This window comes from Urocampus carinirostris, chromosome 5 (genome assembly GCF_059441175.1).
Source record: "Urocampus carinirostris isolate Australia breed hairy pipefish chromosome 5, RoL_Ucar_1.0, whole genome shotgun sequence".
NCBI lineage: Eukaryota > Metazoa > Chordata > Actinopteri > Syngnathiformes > Syngnathidae > Urocampus > Urocampus carinirostris.
This window is the reverse complement of record NC_142353.1, coordinates 26,650,393-26,671,277: the sequence shown is the minus strand read 5'-3', so window position 1 is coordinate 26,671,277 and position 20,885 is coordinate 26,650,393. Positions and strand designations below refer to the sequence as shown.

The window sequence follows — 20,885 nt, the reverse complement described above, 5'->3', positions numbered from 1 at the left end:
GGGGTACCAAGGGTGTTTGGAATGCATTATAATCGGGTTTTCCCCCACTATACAGCAATTTCACATTGTGATCCCCACCTCAAAATTGATTTATGTCATAAGCAGTGTTCCCTCTATGCTGCGCGCGTGCGCAATTGCGCACTGCTCGCACATTATCAGCGCACAAGAAAATCTAGCCAGAGCACAAAAATGAAGGCTCAAAATTACTAATTAAGAAGCGACTCAAGTCAAAGTTACAGTGCATGAAGGTAAAAATACACGGGTTCTCCTGACGTTGTGTCCTAAATGCGGTATTTTGAAGTCGAGTCGAAGGAGAACGAAGTTGAGTAAAGTTAGTAGAGTTTGTCGGGGAACCGGCTTCTTTGGCTCGGCTCACTAAAAGGAATCGGCTCTTTTGGGTCCTAGACGGCTCTTCGGGTTGTTTTTGCTTCTTTAATCCCACCATGACCAAATATTATGTAAAATTATGCACAAAATGACTTAAATGAAGGGAGGAATAGAACGCAAAAGAATAAAATACCAACATGAAAAAGTAGTGAAAAGCTGAGAGAAAAAAGAAACAAAAGGAGGAGAAAAAAGAAGGAAAAATTTAGAAAAAAGCCAGAAAAAAAGAAAAGAAAGAAATGTAGGAAAAAAGTAAATAGAGAACAAAAAGAAAAAAGTAACAGATCGGAAAAAATAAACACAATGAGATTTTTTTAAAGGAATTAAAAAAAAAAGTAGAAAAAAAAACAAAAATTTTGTGTTGCATTCAAATAATTTCCAATTATATCAAGTGAATCTTGTTGCCAACATTGTACTTCCACTAAAAAATATGATTAAGTACAGTTCTGTATATTACAACCGACTCAAGCCCCCCAAAATGTTAATATTATGCGACAAAATATTTTAGGAAATAAAAAGAAATGGATATTTTGTGTAAGAATTGTAAGAACAAACGACGTTTGTAGGCCGTACAACCTTTGCAATAGTACATGAGTCAATTCATTCAAAAGAGAAAAATAATTTTGCATTGCCGGAAATTCAGCAAAATGTAACTTGATGTCAAGTTTTGGATATGTTTGATATTTAATTATCTTGCCAAACTTGGGATTATGGTTGCTCACTGTTGTTTCAAGCGCTGCTCACCGACTTTGTGTGAACGCTCAGACCCGTGGAAAATTAGAGGGAACATTGGTCATAAGATACAACAAGATAAGTTCGATTTGTTGATCATACCACTTCTTTAGAGTAACTAACCGAATGTGTATGGTAATTTTTCTAACAAACCTGTGCACGAAAAATCGGGTAATGTCCGTACAGCGCTTTCCTCCGTGACACATAACTTGTGTAAACCAACAAACACGTCCACTTTCTCCAACTATCGCCCAAATGAGGTACAAGACTCAAATTTTCCACACAGGAAAACAAAGGCAGCTTTCAAAGCGGGAGCATTATCTCACCCAAACATTGCGAGCGTTGTCGTTACTGACGTCTTTGTTTTGTGCAACGCAATCCGAGAACCAATAAGATGGTAATTAAACCCCTTCCTCTATTTTCTGCCTCACTTCATGTACTTTTGTTGCCAAGCCAAGAGAAGTTTTTATCATTTGCGGGAGAGGTATTTTAAAGCTTGTCCGTTAGAATTGTCTTTATTGTTATTGAAAACAACACAGTGAACTTTGTTTACAATGAGATTATATGTGGCTTTCCAGGATAAACAATAGATTAAGACTTAAAAGGGAAAAGTAAAATAAAATAAAAATAAAAACATTTCAGGATAGGTAAATATTAACAAGCTTCAGTACTGCTCTTAGCAGTAAGTGCATCATTGCAATAGTGAAATGAAAGATTTATAAAATAAAAGTCAAGAAATATTAATACGCATTTTTTCTTCATACATGTGTGCTTGTTTAGGGTAGTGGTGGCCCTGGGGAATAAACCGTGCCAGAGGCTGTTAGTGCTTGTTTTAAGGGTCCTGTAGCAGGTCAAAGAGGTGGTGTCAGTGGAGTCCTTCATCATGTTGCCAACAATGTCTTCCAGACTAGGCAGAGTGCAGCCAAAGATTTTCTAGGCTATATTTATGACCCTCCGAAAGTTTCGCTTGTCTGCTGCCGTGCTCCCAGCATACCAAATCGTGATGCTGTATGCCACGTGTAATGGTTTTCAAGAGGGAATCAGGTTCTGGTTAGTCTTGTGGAGTGAGTAAAGAGCAGCCCATGATTTTCTGGGGCTACATCATGTTCTCCTGTCTACTGCCACGCTCCCAGGATAGCAAACCATGATGCTGTATGCCACTAGTTGGTGTTTTCCAAGATAAACCTGGTTCTGGTTTGTACTCTGGACCTCTTTTTTTGACCCAGGGCACATCTTTTTCAGAGAAAATCCCGCAGGCCACTGCTAGTCGGTGCCGTTGTGTATTTGGTAAAAAGTAAATCAAAGTAAAAGCTAGTTTTCACTAGACCCCATTGGCACACATAATTTCCCACGGCACAATACGACGAGTGGTTACAGAGTTTGGAAGATACTGCTCTAGACTGGGCAGAGAGCAGCCTATGATTTTCTCAGTTGTGTTGCCTAACAGCATACCGCACCGTGATGCCGCATGTATGCTCTCCACTGTGGCTCTCTAGAAGCACACCAGCAGCTTCTGTCCCAGGTTGTTTTTCTTCAGCACTCTTTATATGTTTTTGTTGACATAACAATTAGTACGGGTGACATATGGCTGCAAACGGTAAAGCAGGAAGTGATGCAGCGTGTCCCTCCAAAAGCACTCTGACGGGGGCGAGAATGGCCACATTTGAGGCACAGCTGGAAGAAGGGGTCAGCTTGTTTGTGTGCCCTCTGAACTCGTAGGGGACTTATCACTGCGAGAGCGGAGCTTCCTCAGGGGAACTATTGCCCGGCAGGGGACGGCTTATCTGTCCCGAGCTCTCGTTTGTAAAGATGGAAAGGCCGGGTCAGGGGTCGCCGAGGATGACTGAATTTAGAAGTCCGAGCGGTCGCCTTTGTCCATTATCCCAACGTCTGCTCTGATAAGTGCGAGTGAGAATGACGGGGGAGAAAAACCTCTGACAGCGGAAACGAAAGGAGAAAGGCAAAAGGGGATTGAGATAGCTGGCCTAAGAGGTCTGACAGGTGAGGGATTCTGCTGCTCCCGTAAAAGGAACCTATCATCGCTTGTTTGCTTTGTCTGATCACCGGATTTTATGGACTATCAGGGGCACCTAGAAAACCCCAAAATGGACATAAATTTAAAAATTGCTACCTATTACCCGGGGCGCCTTATATTTGGTAAAATCAAGTAGATAATATTGGATACAGTATTTATATTTGTGTGTTACTGTACAAGGTTTGACAGTATACGACCATATTTGTAATTGATCAATCGTAAAACATTGCTTATTATACCGTATTTTCCGCACTATGAGGCACACCGGGTTATAGGGCGCACCCCCCAAAAATTGTTTTTGGTCCTATATTTTCCATACATAAGGCGCAACGGATTATAAGGCGCTACAATGGGAATGTCGACAAAACAGTCAGATAGTTCAGTCAAACTTATTACCCCCTTAACATTCCGAAAGCTTGCAAAGAAGCAAATACGTGTCTCGGACTTGTACGGAAACAGTGTCTGTACGATGTCACCAATCACTCAAATGCATCGTTCCAAATATCATTCGGATGGCTAAAGTCTTGGGATTCACAAAATGCCAAACATTTCTTAGTTTCCATTTTATTTTTTGCTGGCAACCGTGTGGACAGCAAAGTAAGAATCTTTCAATTGGTCTTACTTCAGAACATTTGTCCAATTAAAAGATTGTGCAGTTTATAGCAAAGCTAGTAGATTAAATTCACCTTTTTGTCCCTACAAAACCAAAACGACTTCAATTTACGTACAGACTCGCATATAAGCCTATATCGCATATAGGCGACCCCTTAAAACTGCTTTGAAATAGTCAAATAGGCCTACTGAAAGAAATTCAAAATACTAGTAAAGCATGTACCTAAACATCCATAATTATTTAATTATGTAGTTAAAAAAGATCAATATGCTTGTAAAAAGATATAAATGTAACATTTTTAAACCATTTACTGTACCTTTCAGCAATACTTCAATGGCTGACACTCGTACACACCTTTTGTATTTCACAAACATATTTTTCGACTCAATCGTTGTTGTACTGTTTTCCATGTCTCATTCTTATTATCATTAACTTTCTTGGGACCCATATTTGGTAGAAAAACGAAATAAACTCAACAAAACCACAATAAAATTAGATGTGGTCCCTCTCAAATGCACCGATTCACTAAACAGGTAGAAGACAACAAGCAGGGCATTATCGCCATCTACTTTTAAAGAGTGTAATTGACTGTCCGTTTTTTTTGTCTTCTTCTCTTAGCAAGGCAAAAGTCCGCGGTTTACTTTTGGGTCCCGACCCACCAGTTGAGAACACTGCACGAGACCACCAGTGATTCAGATGATACACAAAAATACAATAAATTTGATCTCATTATCACATTATTTTCACTCACGCTTTCGAAAACGAATATTAAAGAATGAAACAAAACCTGAAATTTCTTAAACAAAAAGTTTGATTCATCCTCGTTGTTCTTTTTTGCATTTATTTATATCTTTCAGGATGATTTCTGTTTTCTCATTCCATTTCTGGCAATGAGTACAAATAGTGTGATAATGACATAAAATCAAAAGCCTTTTTTTCTGGTATATGTGGCCTAGTTGTTATGTTTTGGAATTTTCACCGTCATGACCTGGGTTTGATTCCCGGGTCATACAATGTTATGCGATTTTAGTCAGCAACACACATTGACTGATCAACCATTGCACTAATAAATACCATTAGTGTATGAAATTCGCAGCGTTTATACACGAATAAATACCGTAGCCATAGTGTTAATTCCATGCGCCTTGTATAGTCCACTGCGCCTTATATATATGAAAAAATACAAAACAAAAGACTATTTTTGGGGGGTTGAGCCTGATTACCCGGTGCGCCTTATAGTGCGGAAAATACGGTAGTTACGAATTGCCCCAGTCTGCTAACTTCCAGTGAACCGCGAAACAACTCTCCCGTCGAGACGTATTGTGGGAGTGGCTTCATTTCCCGAGGCACGGTGACCTTATTTACACGCATACTTGAGTCTTTTCAACAAGACAGGCCCTGAAAAACATAGATGCGTCTCAGTTGAACAGATTGCGTCTCGTCAGACCACAGAAGATAGGCAAAGATATGCTTTAGCGGAGTTTGAATAGGTCATTAGAACATCTGTAACAGAAATTTGGCAAGCGGTTTTACGTTAAAGTACAGCCCGCCTATACAGCAATTTCCCAATATAAAACATAAACCACAAACAATTTTGCGTGGATATCGGTACAGTAGACCACTGTGATACGCCAACCTTGCATGAGGACACTTTACAGTGTGAAAAAAAAAGTTTTTCGGCCCTTCATTATAGCTTTTTCACCACTACAGACGCTCCCCGACCATTTGACTTACATAAAACGGTAGATACGAACATTTTTTAATAAGAAAGCTAGATGCGGTTGAGAAAATGGTTGGATCGCTTTTTTTCGGCCTACTTCTACCACAAAGGAGGACCTCTTGAAGCCCATCTTCCAAAAGTAAGTTAAACTCGACTTTATTTATCTTTATAGAGCTTTTTATTTTATGAAATGTTTATGTTTTAGTACAAAACAATATATCTTACTCATACAACCCTTAAACATACATACATATCTTAAACATACATTCCATACAAAATATAGCACTGAAGCAACTTGCGAACAAATTCAACTTATGAACGATCGTAACCATCTCGTTCGCAAGTAACATCTATATAGGACATAAACAACAAAATTGTTTTGCGAACGAAAAACCTAATTTGAAGGTTTTGGCCATCTGTAGAGTGAACCCCAGGAATATGGCATACCCCCGTTACGACGTTTTCACTATACTGTGTTGAATCAGATAAAAGAAATTCAGCTTCTCTTTACACCAGTTTATCCCCTATACAACATCAATAACATATTTTGCATACTCAAAAACTTTGATGAAAGGTTTTTGACATCGAGACATTAGACCCCTGAAATATTTGGTTGAAATACTTCCCACAATGCTCTGCTTCAGCCTCTTTGTCGAATTCAGTTTTGTGTGCATTGTTAAAACTTAGCAAGTTGGCAATACAATGTTGTAAGTATTCACTATAGGTCCGAAGACTTGAATTGTTGCTAAGGGAGAAGCAAAAATATGATAACCATAGAAATGAAACTTGTAGTCAAGGTCTAGAACGCCACCTTCCACCAGAAGGCGCAACCAGTTGTGGAGCAAGACACACCTGTGCCTAATCTCTTCACACCTGAGTGGGATTACCTTGACCCTTTACAAGGACTGGTTGGACAGTATACTGGGTCGCGTGATTATCCACATCAATATCACTACCTCACTGTTTTCCAATTCCATCCTGGTTTCCTAGGTTTGATTTTAGATTCTAGTTTAGACAGGTTTGTTGTTTTGATCATTGTTTGTTACTTTGTTTCTTAATTTTGTTATTGAACACCATCCTTTTTTGACACCCCAGCCTCTGGTCATGTATCCCTTTATTTGGATCCACACAAAAGTACCACTTGTGATCATTAAGAAATACGAAGAAGTCACACATATTGCCAATTTCCTGGCCGTTGATTGATAGTATTACTGAAAATAGGGCTCAGAAATACCCATCCTTGCAAGAGGAAGTTTAAAAATCAGATTCATTTTTAGTCCCCAGGCTCTGTTTACTCCCTCCATCTGCATCCAACCGCTACTCCACTCAACCAGCTCAAGTTACGTCACTCCAAATAAAATGTCCTTTACATGTGTATTTATTTTGAAGGTTATCCAATTTCATAACAGATATTACACATAGGTAGTACATAAGTATATACTATTTTGTTACTTTATTTTTTTTATCTGGGTTATCTGGAGGTTGGGAACTTATTTGCTTAACATGATCATAGGTTTCTCTCACCCGCCATAAGGTCATTTTACTTTGCGATCCCCACCTCATAGCTGACTCATGTCAAGTTCACAGGGTCTACAGTACAGAGAAGGAAATTGTAGGCCTTTTGGGAAACATGCTGCCCGTTAATCTTCCAGTTATAATAACGGCTGGTTTGAGAACATATTTTTAGGTAAACAGTTTGTCACCATTACCCCTCGGTTCATTTTTGTAACGGCAGAAACGTGCATGGGTAGGAAGGCGGGAAGTGGGGGCTATTGACACAGTGAGGCAACTCAACACTATTTACCAAAAAGGTTACATCGTTAAAGTAAATAAATACATTGTAAAAAATGAAAAAGGTCACGCCTTATTAAAAGTCATGTATCACAAACTGACAAAACGGATGAAACTGTGTTGTTTTGTACCTAAATTGGAACGTATAGGGAAAAAAGTGAAAGGGTGTGGACTGAATACAAAATGAGATCATCGTCTGGACTGTTCTGCAAAAAACGTCTGCGCCTTCAGTCCCGAGAACTCATTACGTTGTCAGCAGGTAACTCCGTGTTCCTCCGTCAACACCACTGACTCACCTTTCAATAGGTCTGAAAAATAGACGCTCTTTTTATATGTATATATATATATATATACATATCTGAATTTCCCTTCGGGGATGAATAAAGTATCTATCTATCTATCTATCTATCTATCTATCTATCTATATATATATATATATATATATATATGTACGTTTTTTTTTAAATCTTTGCTGAGAGTCATGCATGCGTTTGAACGCCAGCTACAGGGCATTGAGAAATGTCACCAGTTTCCCGAACTGTAATTGGCTAGAGGGCGGTAATCCACATAATCGGTCCCGCCAACAGCCATTCACTTGAAGAAACCAACCAGGACAATGATTTATTAATGAAAGGGAAGACAACTCCGAATTGAGCAAGCCTTTTCCCAAGTGAAAAAATGTTTTGTTTGCCACTTTCAGCCCAAAGGTAAGATCTTAATCTAGAGCGCTCATCTTGGGACCGAGTGGTCACAGCTTCGATTCCCGGCTCATCCCAGTTAAAAGTCGATATGCCCTTGGGCAAGCCACTGAACCCCTAATGCCTCCTATAGTCTCCTTGCTTGGCTGACGCTATTATCAGTGACAATAACAAATTAAAATAATGCTTAGTTGCTGCCCTACCTTTAAAGCAGTAAGCGCCGAGCCGGGTGGAAGGGTCCGGGAACCCGGTCTGATTCCTGTAACGGTACATGGTCCTGACGCCAATCCGGCCTCCACCGCATTGCATTTTGGGTACGGCAACAGGATGGCGGGCGCTGCCGTCGGAAAGCCAGCCGTAGTCGCACTGGTCCAGACCTCGTCTCCAGGCGGCGTGAAGCTGGCCGGGACTGGCTAGCTCGCTCTTTCGCTTCTTACATTCTTCTTTGGCTTCCTCAAATGTCATTCTTTGGGATGCGGGAGTGTAAAAAACATCACCTGGGAGGACCGTAATGAATAGCATACAATGAAAAAAACTATACAGCAGACCCTGGATTACTACATCCCTTGCTTACAATAATTAGTATTATGCTTGTCGTATTACTGTATTTGTTTTTTTTTTGTAGTATTTGTCATAATTACTGATGCGAGGCACCTGAGCCTGCTCATTTGGCGCCAACTGCCTCGGACACTGATTGGCTGCTTGTCTCTTTTTAAACCGCCTTCTTCCTGACAGCCGTTGTCAGTCCGTCTTCGAACCTCAGCTCACGCTAGGCAAGCCTTTCGACCCTGACTCTCTCCTGTCCTGATTCCTGTTTGATTCCCGGCTCCGACCCCTCTTTTGAACTTGACTAAGTTTTTGCTCCCCCGTCCCAGCCATCGTTCTGTTTTTTCCTGCTCTCGACGCTGCCTTTGCCCGCAACGGAAATACCATTTCCGCGTCTGAGTAACCTGCTCCCCACGATCAACGATCTACGGATCGTGTATACTGCCCTGCATTACTTTTTTTTATATTTCTGTAGTAATCATTTTGATGTATTTCTGTAGTGTTCTTGCAGTATTTTTGTAGTATTACTGTAGTTGCATTTTGTAGTATTCCTGTAGGAATTTGTAGTAATGCCATAGTTGTATTTTTGTATTATTTCAGTAATATGTTTATAGTATTTCTGTCGTATTACACTAGTTGGATTTTGTAGTATGTTTGTAGTATTTTCTATACAGTTTTCAGAAGTATTTTTGTAATATTAATGTGGTTACTTTTTGTAGTATTTATTGCTGTCGTAGCATGTTTGTCGTATTACTGCATTGGTTTTTTGTATTATTTCTGTAGTACTAATTTTGATGTAATTTTGTAGTGTTCTTGTAGTATTTTTGTAGTATTACTGTAGTTGCATTTTGTAGTATTCCTGTAGCATTTTGTAATAATGCCATAGTTGTATTTTTGTATTATTTCAGTAATATGTTGATAGTATTTCTGTAGTATTGCACTACTTGTATTTTGTAGCATGATTGTAGTATTTTCTATAATTTTTTCGGAAGTATTTTTGTAATATCAATGTGGTTTCTTATTTGTAGTATTTATTGCTGCAGTAGCATGTTTGTCGTATTACTGTATTTGTTTTTTGTAGTATTTCTATAGTAGTAATTTTGATGTATTTCTGTAGTGTTCTTGTAGTATTTCTGTAGTATTACTGTAGTTGCATTTTGTAGTATTCCTGTAGCATTTTGTATAAATGCCATAGTTGTATTTTTGTATTATTTCAGTAATATGTTGATAGTATTTCTGCAGTATTGCACTAGTTGTATTTTGTAGCATGTTTGTAGTATTTTCTATACATTTTTCGGAAGTATTTTTGTAATATTAATGTGGTTTCTAATTTGTAGTATTTATTGCTGTAGTAGCATGTTTGTCGTATTACTGTATTTGTTTTTTTGTAGTATTTCTGTAGTATAATTTTGATGTATTTCTGTAGTGTTCTTGTAGTATTTCTGTAGTATTACTGTAGTTGCATTTTGTAGTATTCCTATAGCATTTTGTAATAATGCCATAGTTGTATTTTTGTATTATTTCAGTAATATGTTGATAGTATTTCTGTAGTATTGCACTAGTTGTATTTTATAGTATGTTTGTAGTATTTTCTATACATTTTTCGGAAGTATTTTTGTAATATTAATGTGGTTACCTATTTGTAGTATGTACTGCTGTAGTAGCATGTTTATCGTGTTACTGTATTTGTTTTTGTAGTATTTCTGTAGTAGTAATTTTGATGTATTTCTGTAGTGTTCTTGTAGTATTTTTGTAGTAATGCCATAGTTATATTTTTTATTATTTCAGTGATATGTTTTTAGTAGGGGCAGCACGGCAGCGCAGTGGTTGGCGCTTGTGCGGCACAGTTCATGTCATGGGAACCTGTCGTGGGTTCAAATCCAGCTCCAGACTTCCTGTGCGGAGTTTGTATGTTCACCCCGTGCTTGCGTGGGTTTCCTCCGGGCACTCCGGTTTCCTCTCACATTCCAAAAACATGCATTTCAGGTGAATTGGCCGGTCCAAATTGTCCCTTGGTGTGAATGAGCGAATGAGTTGTCTGTCCCTGTGTGCCCTACGATTGGCTGGCAACCAGTTCAGGGTGTTCCCTGCCCACTGCCTGGAGATGGCTGGGATGGGCTCCAGCCCCCCGCGACCCTAATGAGGATTTTTGTAATATTAATGTGGTTACATATTTGTAGTATTTATTGCTGTAGTAGCATGTTTGTCGTATTTCTGTAGTTGCATTTTGAAGTACAGCATTTTGTAGTCTTGCCATAGTTGTATTTTTTCTATTATTTCAGTGATATATTTATAGTATTTCTGTAGTATTACACTAGTAGAATTTTGTAGTATTTAATCATTAGGTCCGGGAGTTTACTCTTTTACATTTAAATTGGCATCCAGTCAAAGAAAGTCACTCGTCTTTATCAACTCTTGAGTAAGAACACTAGTTTCGAGTTGTTCACCCGTTCACAAGGACAATCAGTAAATTACGTCAATTTGTCGGCCTTGTGTTTTTTTTCTTTTCACCAAACAGATAAAAGAAAAGCTGCAAACCATATAATGTGACAACAGCGATTACTAGCCAACAGTTGGGTTGGGTTATGTTCTCTGGCCGACACCGTTGTTGCAAAACGTCCTTGCGAATCGCTTTTTGTGTCAGTCGCAGAAATTATCTAATCTGACGGATGTACAACTCGTCTAGGCCAACGGGTTTGGCGTTTTTTCCGAAATGTGTCTTGAAAAAGAAAATCTAAATATTTTGCTATTGTGGCTCTTTGGGTCAAAAAAGGTTCCCAACCCCTGGTCAATAGAGTTGAGGTCTGGACTTTGGCTTGGCCATTCTAACACCTTTTTATTGTTAGTTTTAAACCATTCTATTGTTAAGGGCAGTTGTCCTGTTGGAGGGTAAACCTGTGCCACATTATCAGGTCTCTTGCAGACTTCAAAAGATTTTCTGCCAGAATTGCCCTGTATTTGGCTCCACCCATCTTCCCATCAATTGTAATGATATTTCCAGCTCCTGCTGAAAAAGAGCAACCCCAAAGAATGATGCTTCCACCACCATGTTTGACAGTGAGGATGGTGATGTGCATTGTAACTCCTATGCCGAACGTAACACTTTGAAGTAAGCTCAAAACATTAGATTTTGGTCTCATCTGACCAGAGCACCCTTTTCCACGTATTGTGTCTCCCATGTGGCTTCCTGCAAATGCTAAATGGGCCTTTTTATGGTATTCTTTCAAAAACATTATTTTTCCTTTTCCATTCTCCTATAAAGGGCAGATTTATTCAGAGTACTACAAATAGTAGTCTTATGCAATTCAGCTGTGTATGCTTGCAGGACATCCAATGTGATGATGGGCATTTTGGTTGCTTCTCTGATTTGTTTTCTGCTTGTTTGGGCTGAAAGTTGAAAGGTACCGCCAGGTACTGGTACGTTTGCAGTGGTTTTATGCTCTCTAACTTTTGAAATGATTGCTCACATCTTCCTGCATTGAAATTGTCCACAACTTTATTCTGGACTTGCCTGGTGTGTTCTTTGGTCTTCATAACATGGTCTGTTCTCCAGTGTCTGCTTTCACAGACTTCTGAGCCCATCAGAGAGCATGTGCATATGAACTTAGAACGAATACACTGTCATTGTTAGTCATTTAGGTCGATATTGGATCATTCAGAAGTCATCAGGGGCTTGAGTATTTGGCTAAGCTGAGAGAACATTGGGCCTTTTTAGTTTTTTTTTTAAATATAAAATAAAATGATAAATAATATGGTTCCACTTCACAATTGTGTCTCACGTGTTGTTTATTCTTCGAAAATATTTTTAGATTTTTTTAGCTTTAAGTTTGAAGCCTTAAATGTGGCATTTTGGCAAAAGGTTTTGGGGGACCATACTTTCACTAGGCCCTGTAAAAAGTCTGTTTTGATCTTACCGTAAAGTTTGTCCACGTAGCAGTATACATCATACATCTCCGTGGGTTTCCTGGTTCCGTATGACCGCACTCCAGGTTTAGAACCTAGGTCTCCATAGCACCCCCTTCTGGGATGTAGAATTGGGTATCTAGAGACACAAACGACAACATTTTAATTGATTATCTCTTTTGTGTAGGCCAGGGATGCCAAACTCACTCTATTTGATTTATTTCTCTCTACTTTTCTCTCTCTCTCTTTTCTCTTTTTATTTCTTTCTCTCACCATCTTTCTTTCCCTTTTTCTCACTTTATATTTTCTCTCTCTTTGTCCCTTTCTATCATTATATTTCTTTTCTCTTTTTCTGTCTGTCTTATTGTACTCCTCTCTTTCTCTCACCATATGTCTCTCTCCTTATTTTGTCTTTTTCTTTTTCTGTCTCTTTGTCCCTTTCTCCTTATTTAGTTATCTTCTCTCTTTCTGTTTCTCTTTTGTACATTTCTCTTTTTCTTTCTGTCTCAATCTTTCTCCCTTCTTATTTTCTCTTTCTCTCTCTTTGTGTTTTTACTTGTTCTCTTTGCTCTTTGGGTCACCTTTTTCCACTTCTGTATTTCTTTCTCTCACTCTATTTCTAGATTTCTTTCTTTTTTCTGGATTTCTGGATTTCTTTCTTCCTTTCTCGATTTCTTTCCTCCTTTCTCAATTCCTTTCTTTCTTTCTCAATTTCTTTTTTTTTCTTTCTTTGTTATTTCTTTACCTATTTCTTTCTTTCTTTCTTTCTTTCTTTCTTTCTTTCTTTTTTTCTTTCTTTGTTTCTTTCTTTCTCTTTTCTGTCCATCTGTCTTTTTCTTTCTTTCTTTCTTTCTTTATTTCTTTCCCTATTTCTTTCTTTCTCTCTTTCTTTTTTCTGTCTGTGTGTCTGTCTTTCTTTCTTTCTTTCTTTCTTTCTTTCTTATTTATTTATTTCTCTCTTTCTTTTTTTCTGTATTTCTTTATTTCTTTCTTTCCCCCCCTGCCCCTATCTCTCTGTCTCCTTTCACCTTTCCACTTTCTTTCTCTTTATCCCTCTCTTTCTCTTTCCCTCCCTCTCTCTCTTTCCTTCCCTCTGTCTCCTTTTTCTTCCTCTTTTTCTTTGTAGAATCTACTAGTCCGAACCCCCTGAGAGTGTTCATTTCTACCAAGTGGGACCCGCGCTCAATTGAGTTTGACAACCCCGGGCGTGCGCCAAGTATTTCGAATTTGACCTGACGGTCTGGTCAGCGATCCAGCCGGCGTCGCACTGGTCAAAGCCGTCCCGGTACGCCGCCTTCAGTTGGTCGTAAGTGGCAATGGTAGCCCCAATTTCCTCGCAAGCATTCACGGCATTTTCGTAGTCCAAGGTGTACCTGCTCCTTTTATCTCGGTAGTGAAAGACCACACCTAGGCGACAAAATGAAATTGTTACCATATGGAAAACCTGCTCCTAAACATATCGGGCAATTTAACTCTACGATACCCGATCCAGAAAGGATTCAGGCCGTATCCCGTGGTTGTAGCGCAATCGTCTTACCATTAACATTGAGGTTGACCGTATCGCTGCTGTCCTCGATACCGTAGACCACCTCGCAACGGTACGTGCCAGCATCGCTAGCTAGCAGTTTAACCATAGTCAAGGAGGCGTCCCCTACATCTTCGGGGTGACTAGGCACAGAAACCCGGTTGACGTAGGCCGAGTCTATCTTGATCATCCCGTTTTGCGCCACCAGCACGGTGGACACCACGTTTCCTTCCATTTTGCTCCATTTGATGCGTAAATAGTCTTTGGAATAAAGGACGCTGCCGTTGCGGGTAGCCGGCGATGAGGTCGGAATGGTGGAGAAGAAACAGGGGAGGATTACCTTCCCCGATAGGGAGCCGGTTACTGGTTTGACGATTGATAATGTGTTGGCGACTGGAGGGAGACAAAACAAGAGGGAATGGGTTATACCAGGGGTCAGGAACCTTTTTGACCCCAAAAAATGTTTTTAAAAGAAATTGAGAGAGCCACATCATATATTTTCAGACAAAATTGAAAAAACTGCCAAACACGCTGTCTGGACAAAAGCTAATTCTTCAGCACATTTCATTTCACTGTGTGTCATTTGATGATTTAATCATAATGCCAAATCCTGTGTCCCAAATCAATGTAAATATGCCATATACAATTTGTCTTCCACCTTCAGTTAAGAGTGTTGAGGCATTTTTTTCCATGAAATTTGTCATTAATAACGGTTTCAAAACAATGTGCATGCAAAGTTCTTTTGTAAAAATGTCACAAATTACTGCAAACGATAAGTATATCGTCATATTCACTTTCGGAGTAGACTGCACTGAGCGAGAGAGAGAGAGAAGGAAGTGCCTTGCGCTGTGTGCAGGGATCCGCCCACCTGTACTGCCCTCCCCCATTAAAGTCGTTTGCCAGCGTTTTTATTTATCAGTTTATATGGTTTCTTATCAAACTTCTGCATTAAGTTACTTCGGCTTTAAATGGACCAAAATCGGGATGAAACACTTGACTTTGGAACGCCACAGAGAGATGCGCAATATTTATCTTCTATTTCAGAGCCATACGTACTCATGAAAAGAGCCATATATGGCTCCCGAGCCATAGGTTCCCTACCCCTGGGTTATACTGTAAAAGGAATGTACAATATTTCCAGTTGGAATGCTAACTTTGCTTTGACATTTTATAGGAGAACCACCCAAAAATTATGAGTTCGAAAATGATGATGGAAAGTCACACCTCATTGTTTACATTGTGCCCAATTTAACGTGTTCACCACATATTGACGTAACTGAGCAAGGGTGTTGGCTTCTGCAACTAGCTTTCGTATGTGCTCCTTTGAAGCATTATTTTTCAGCTTTCTCTCAATGTATGTGTATTTTCACGGCCATAAGGCGGACATGAAAGTCTTAGATTTTCTTTAAATTGTGCGGCGCACCCTATCTTGCGGTGCGCCCGCCCCGAAGACAGGGAGGTCACAGCTCCGAGCCTTGCCCGAGTGATAGACTTACAACATTTAAGGGTGAAATCCGATGTTTTTGTAACATTGTTCAAATTTTCAACTAAATGCTACTTATATGTGATTTCCTGTGACTTCTACGTGCCTCCTTTGTGAACTCCAACATGTCCCGCTTGCGCAGAAGAGGACAAGTGACGTCACACGCAATGCGTCCGTTCTTTGCGGAAGTACTCATGGATGCTACCGCTGTAGCATATCTAGCAATTTGAAAGTTATTGTGATAGTCTCGGTGCTTTTGTTTCATGAAACTGTGTCTTTTTTCAGCAGGGACAAGGACTACGATGGCTCGAATACTTGAATGGATTGTCAACACTTGGCCTAACGTGTCTGCCGGGAATGTTGTTTAAACTTTCACATAAGCTGGCATCATTTCTGGGGAGCCGCTCGGCAAGGAGAGTGACTCTGAAAGTGAAGAATGTTAACTTTTAAATGGAAACGTACCAGAGCTGTTTTGGTCAAAAAAACGCACACGAGGAATTCGACGGTTTTGTTTGATTTGAATTACCGGTAAAAAATGTGAGTACTAAACTATATATATATATATATATATATATATATATATATATATATATATATATATATATATATATATATATATATATATATATATATATATATATATATATATATATATATATATATAGGGCAGCCCGGCGGCGCAGTGGTTAGCGCTTGTGCGGCACCTGCGTGGGTTCAAATCCAGCTCCAGACTTCCTGTGCGGAGTTTGTATGTTCTCCCCGTGCTTGCGTGGGTTTCCTACGGGCACTCCGGTTTCCTCCCACATTCCAAAGACATGCATTTCAGGTAAATTGGCCGGTCCAAATTGTCCCTAGGTGTGAATGAGCGAGTGAGTTGTCTGTCTCTGTGTGCCCTGCGATTGGCTGGCAACCGGTTCAGGGTGTCCCCTGCCCACTGCCCGGAGATGGCTGGGATGGGCTCTAGCACCCCCGCGACCCTATTGAGGATAAGTGGTACGGCTAATGAGATGAGATGATATATATATATATATATATATATATATATATATATATATATATATATATATATATATATATATATATATAAGATGTTGTCAAGAACCAGAACCGGATCAGGACCCAATCGCGTGACGTCCTCACACAAGCCTTCTATTTTACGGGAAATGGGGAGTTATGCACGTTAGGCAATCGGTCTGGCGTGGAAAGACAGGAAGCCAGAGACCGCCGAGATCGATTCCAAATGCCCGAGTTGATATCGGACATATGGGGTCGATACAGGACAGGACAGGACGGGACAGGATAGATAACGAATCAGGATATCAAAAATAAACAGGAGAAACTAGACCGGAACGATAACAGGAGAAAATAAAGAACAGGACAAAAATAGACGGAAACAAAACTGGAAACTGAAATGAAACAGGACAAAATAAACGGGAACAATACCGGACAGGAAATGCCAACACGAACAGGACAGTGTCGAAACCTACGTCTTGCTGGGCAGAAGTTCGTTGACGGACAGACAAACTCAGAGAGAGCGCACTGAGCTTAAAAAGACGGACAGCCAATCTGTTAATGACCCGCAGCTGGCGCCACACGGGCAGGGCCAAATGGGCGCCATGGCAACCGTGACAGATGTATACTATCCCAGCTACTTGGTTGTGCCTCTCTATGTTGGCTCATCCAGTTAGCATCTTACACCTTGTTGATGTGCTGGACGGTTTTAGGGGCGTCTTTGTACAGTCTGCATATCGGTTCTGAACTACTCTGCTAGATCCTGGCCTCAGTGGCTTGTGTGCTCATGGCCTGTCCTATTGCTACAGTAATCATAGCTTCGGTGCTGTCGGTTGGTCCTGCATTTTCCAGCCACTGCTAAGATGTCAGCCACCTCCTTCTAACGGTGGTATATTTCCTTCCAGAACGTCTGCTACTCCTCCTCTACAGTTTCATCAATGTTTTGCTGCCTGAGGCATTCACTCAGCAGGCCATCTTTTGTAGTCTCTTGTTCGATGTACTCTTGGATTATCAAGCTTTCATTCTGGACCATTGATGCTCACTAGCCCTCGGCCTCCCTCCTTCCACTTTGCGTACAGCCTCAGGGAGCTAGACGCCCAATTTAACGCTTTTAAAGTTCACCACATGGTAAGGATTTTTTTGTCTTGATGTCAGCGGCTTCTATCTCCTCTTTTAGTCGGCTTATGATCCCAGCGTGGTATCTGACGACTGGCGGTGCGTACATCTTGATGGATATGATCTTCAGCTGACTTTTCAGCACCTGCCTTACACTCTTGAGATTTTTGGCTGTGGTTGACCTCCTTGTGTTCTCTACATCAGGAGTAGGGAACCCATGGCTCGGGGGCCATATATGGCTCTTTTCATGAGTATATATGGCTGAAATAAAATGTAACTATTGCACAACTCTCTGTGGCGTTCCGAAGTCAAGTGATTTCATTCAGATTTTGGTCCATACAAAGCTGATGCAACTTAATGCAGAAGTTCGATTAGAAAACATTCAAACTGATAAATAAAAATGCTGGCAAACAACTTTGATTGGGTGAGCAGTGCAGGTGGGCGGATCCCTGCACATAGCGCAAGGCACTTCCTTCTCTCTCTCTCGCTCAGTTCAGTCAACACCGAAAGTAAATATGACGATATGCTTATCGTTTGCAGTAATTCGTGATATTTTTACAAAAGAACTTTGCATGCACATTGTTTTAAAAACCGTTATTAAGGACAAATTTCATGGAAAAAAAATTGCCTCAACACTCTTAACTGAAAGTGGAAGACAAATTGTAAATGGCATATTTACATTGATTTGGGACACAGGATTTGGCATTATTAGCATTTCATACATTTGATTAAATCATCAAATGACACACAGTGAAAAAAATGTGCTGAAGAATTAGCTTTTGTCTAGAGAGCGTGTTTGGCAGTTTTTTCAATTTTGTCTGAAAATATATGATGTGGCTCTCTCAATTTATTTTTAAAACAATTTTTGCTTTTATGGCTCTTATGGGTCAAAAAGGTTCCTGCCCCCTGCTCTACATGATTCCCATTGGCCTGTGGCTGTCAACAACCGGAACAGGATCAGGACCCAAATGCGTGACCTTGTCACACAAGCTTTTATTTTACGGGAAATTGGGAGGCATGTATGTTAGGCAGCGATCTGGCGTGGAAAGATAGGAGGCCAGAGACCGACGAGATCGACACCAATTGCCCGAGCAGATATTGGACAAACAGGGTCGATACAGGACAGGATGGGACAGACAGGATAGATAATGAAACAGGATATCAAAAATAAACAGGACAAGAATGAAAACTGGAGAGAATAATGAACGGGACAAAAATAGACGGGAACAAAACTGGAAACCGATATTAAACAGGACAAAAATAAATGGGAACAATACCGGACAGGAAATGCCAACAGGAAACAGGACTGAGTCAAAACCCACGTCTTGCGGGGCAGAGGTTTGTTGACGGACTGACAAATGGAGAGTGAGAACACTGAACTGAAATAGAAGGAAAGCCAATCTGTCAACGTGTCGCAGCTGGCGCCACACGAACGGGCCAATTGGTCGCCATGGCAACCGTGACAGTGGTAGTTCCAGGTACTTGTAGGTGCCTTGAATGTCAAGGAAGGTTGGTCCCCTAGATCATCTTGCGAGCATCCGGCCACACTTAACATCCTTATGTTATTGCTAAAAAAATTATTGTAGATCCTTCTGGTGGTGTGGTTTAGTGAGTCTATTTCTCACTCAATCCTGGTGCACAGCCTCACTTTAGGCCAGAGGGGATTAATTGAAAGTATTGAGGTGACAACCTCTACCATGCGCTTTTAATGCCATGCTGGTATGCGAAAGGGAGAGAACTGATACAATATACGGTTACTATGTATCTCCACTTCCGAGGCATCAGACCCAAACCAAACACAACATGGCAACAGGCTGAATCACGCTGACTCATGTGGATGATGAAGATTTTTTTTTTTTTAGGGGGCACTGGGGTGGGGGCTAGTGGGGGTTAGTGGGGGTGCATTGGAGGGAAATAATGTAGGGAATGCTGTGGAAAAGAGTGGTGGGACTGCCCTCAGGCATAAGACTTTAACAGACGTCCTGTTAAGGATGAGAGCTGAAAGCAGCTGTTGCTTCGAGACTGGGAACTTGTTATAATTGAAAGGTGGCCCAGGTAGACAAACCTTAAGGTGGGGACAAAAAGACCCTAAAGGGGGGGCTGTATCCAATCAACGGTCATGACAAGCATGAAGAATAAGGAGGCGGTTTATTCAACAAAGTCTTCTAAAGGTATCCACTCCTACTCTACTCTAACTGCTCTAGTCAAGTCACACCATAGGTAAATAAAATGTAGTCATTTTCCTTTAACATGTGTATTATTTCTATACTTATTTAATCATATGCATATATATTTATCATTATTTATCGTACTCTTGCTATGGAAGCTGGCCATATTTAATCAATGATCATGATAACTATTGAAGATAAGGGGTAATAAAAGCAACAAAGTATTCTAAAACCATCCACCCAAAACTACATTCTACCAGCTCAAATCACAAAACACCAATAGTTAATCAAATCGCATTTTCCTTTAGACGTATATAATTTATGTCATTTAATCATTAACACATATTTTACACATTAGTACTGTATACAATATACTTTTTATGTCATTTGCATGTTTTTATCTAGGGTCTTGTAGGTAATTGCTATTGGTTCCATCCCCTCTCTATACGGCAATTTCATTTTGTGATCCCCAACTCACATGTTGTATCCCGGGGGTCTATTGTTTTGCTCAATTTGGTGTCAAGTGAGCTGGACAAAGGAAATTGAGGCTTAATCAACTTGCATTTTGTATTTACTATAGAGGAGAAGAAAATGAATGAGTTTCGAGTGAATAGGGGCGTGGCTGGATCAGAGCTTACCGCTTGCAGATGCTGCTTGACAGAGAAGATAAAAGCCAAGGACCTGCTTTAAATTTAGGGGCATCTGTTGACAGAAATAAAGAGATGTTCATTCACAAACAATCATTTTGTTCTGTTTAAAAAATAAGTAGGAAGGGAAAAAATAGCACTCTCAATCGTTTAAATGTTATGAGGTAGAACCGAGAATGATAAAGGTAGAAGCAAGAGCATTCATTTATCTATTTGCCTTCACCTAACTTTGCCTTATTTATTGTTTTTAAGATCAGTACACCGCCCAAGCAAATAAGTTACCAGCTAAAAGCAATGTTATATTTGTTATATTCCAAGATTAGAGTCAAACCAAAGGCAGAGGGGCAATTTCTGGGCCACCATTTCACTGTGTGTGGTCCAATTGAGAAAATATTTTATCAAATGTATGTTTCTGTTTCTGTTTTTTGTCACTTAAAATATATTTCAGTAAACCTGCCAAGTATCTTACTGGATTTAAAGATGAGAGTCAGACCTAAGGCACAAGGGGCATTT

General features: G+C 40.0%; 1 protein-coding gene across 1 annotated transcript in view; it reads right to left on the bottom strand.

The window, feature by feature from the left end:
• Positions 1–20,427, bottom strand: part of LOC148365894 (uncharacterized) — a 58,166-nt gene extending 37,739 nt beyond the window's left edge. Inside the window, exons 1-5 of the mRNA XM_088334988.1 lie at positions 20,364–20,427; positions 13,960–14,340; positions 13,655–13,829; positions 12,434–12,561; positions 8,177–8,470 (exon numbers count right to left, since the gene is read on the bottom strand). Of these exons, the coding sequence (XP_088191114.1) occupies positions 8,177–8,470; positions 12,434–12,561; positions 13,655–13,829; positions 13,960–14,340; positions 20,364–20,427 (1,042 nt within the window). The remainder of the gene's footprint in view (positions 1–8,176; positions 8,471–12,433; positions 12,562–13,654; positions 13,830–13,959; positions 14,341–20,363) is intronic.
• Between the last annotated feature and the right edge of the window lie 458 nt (positions 20,428–20,885).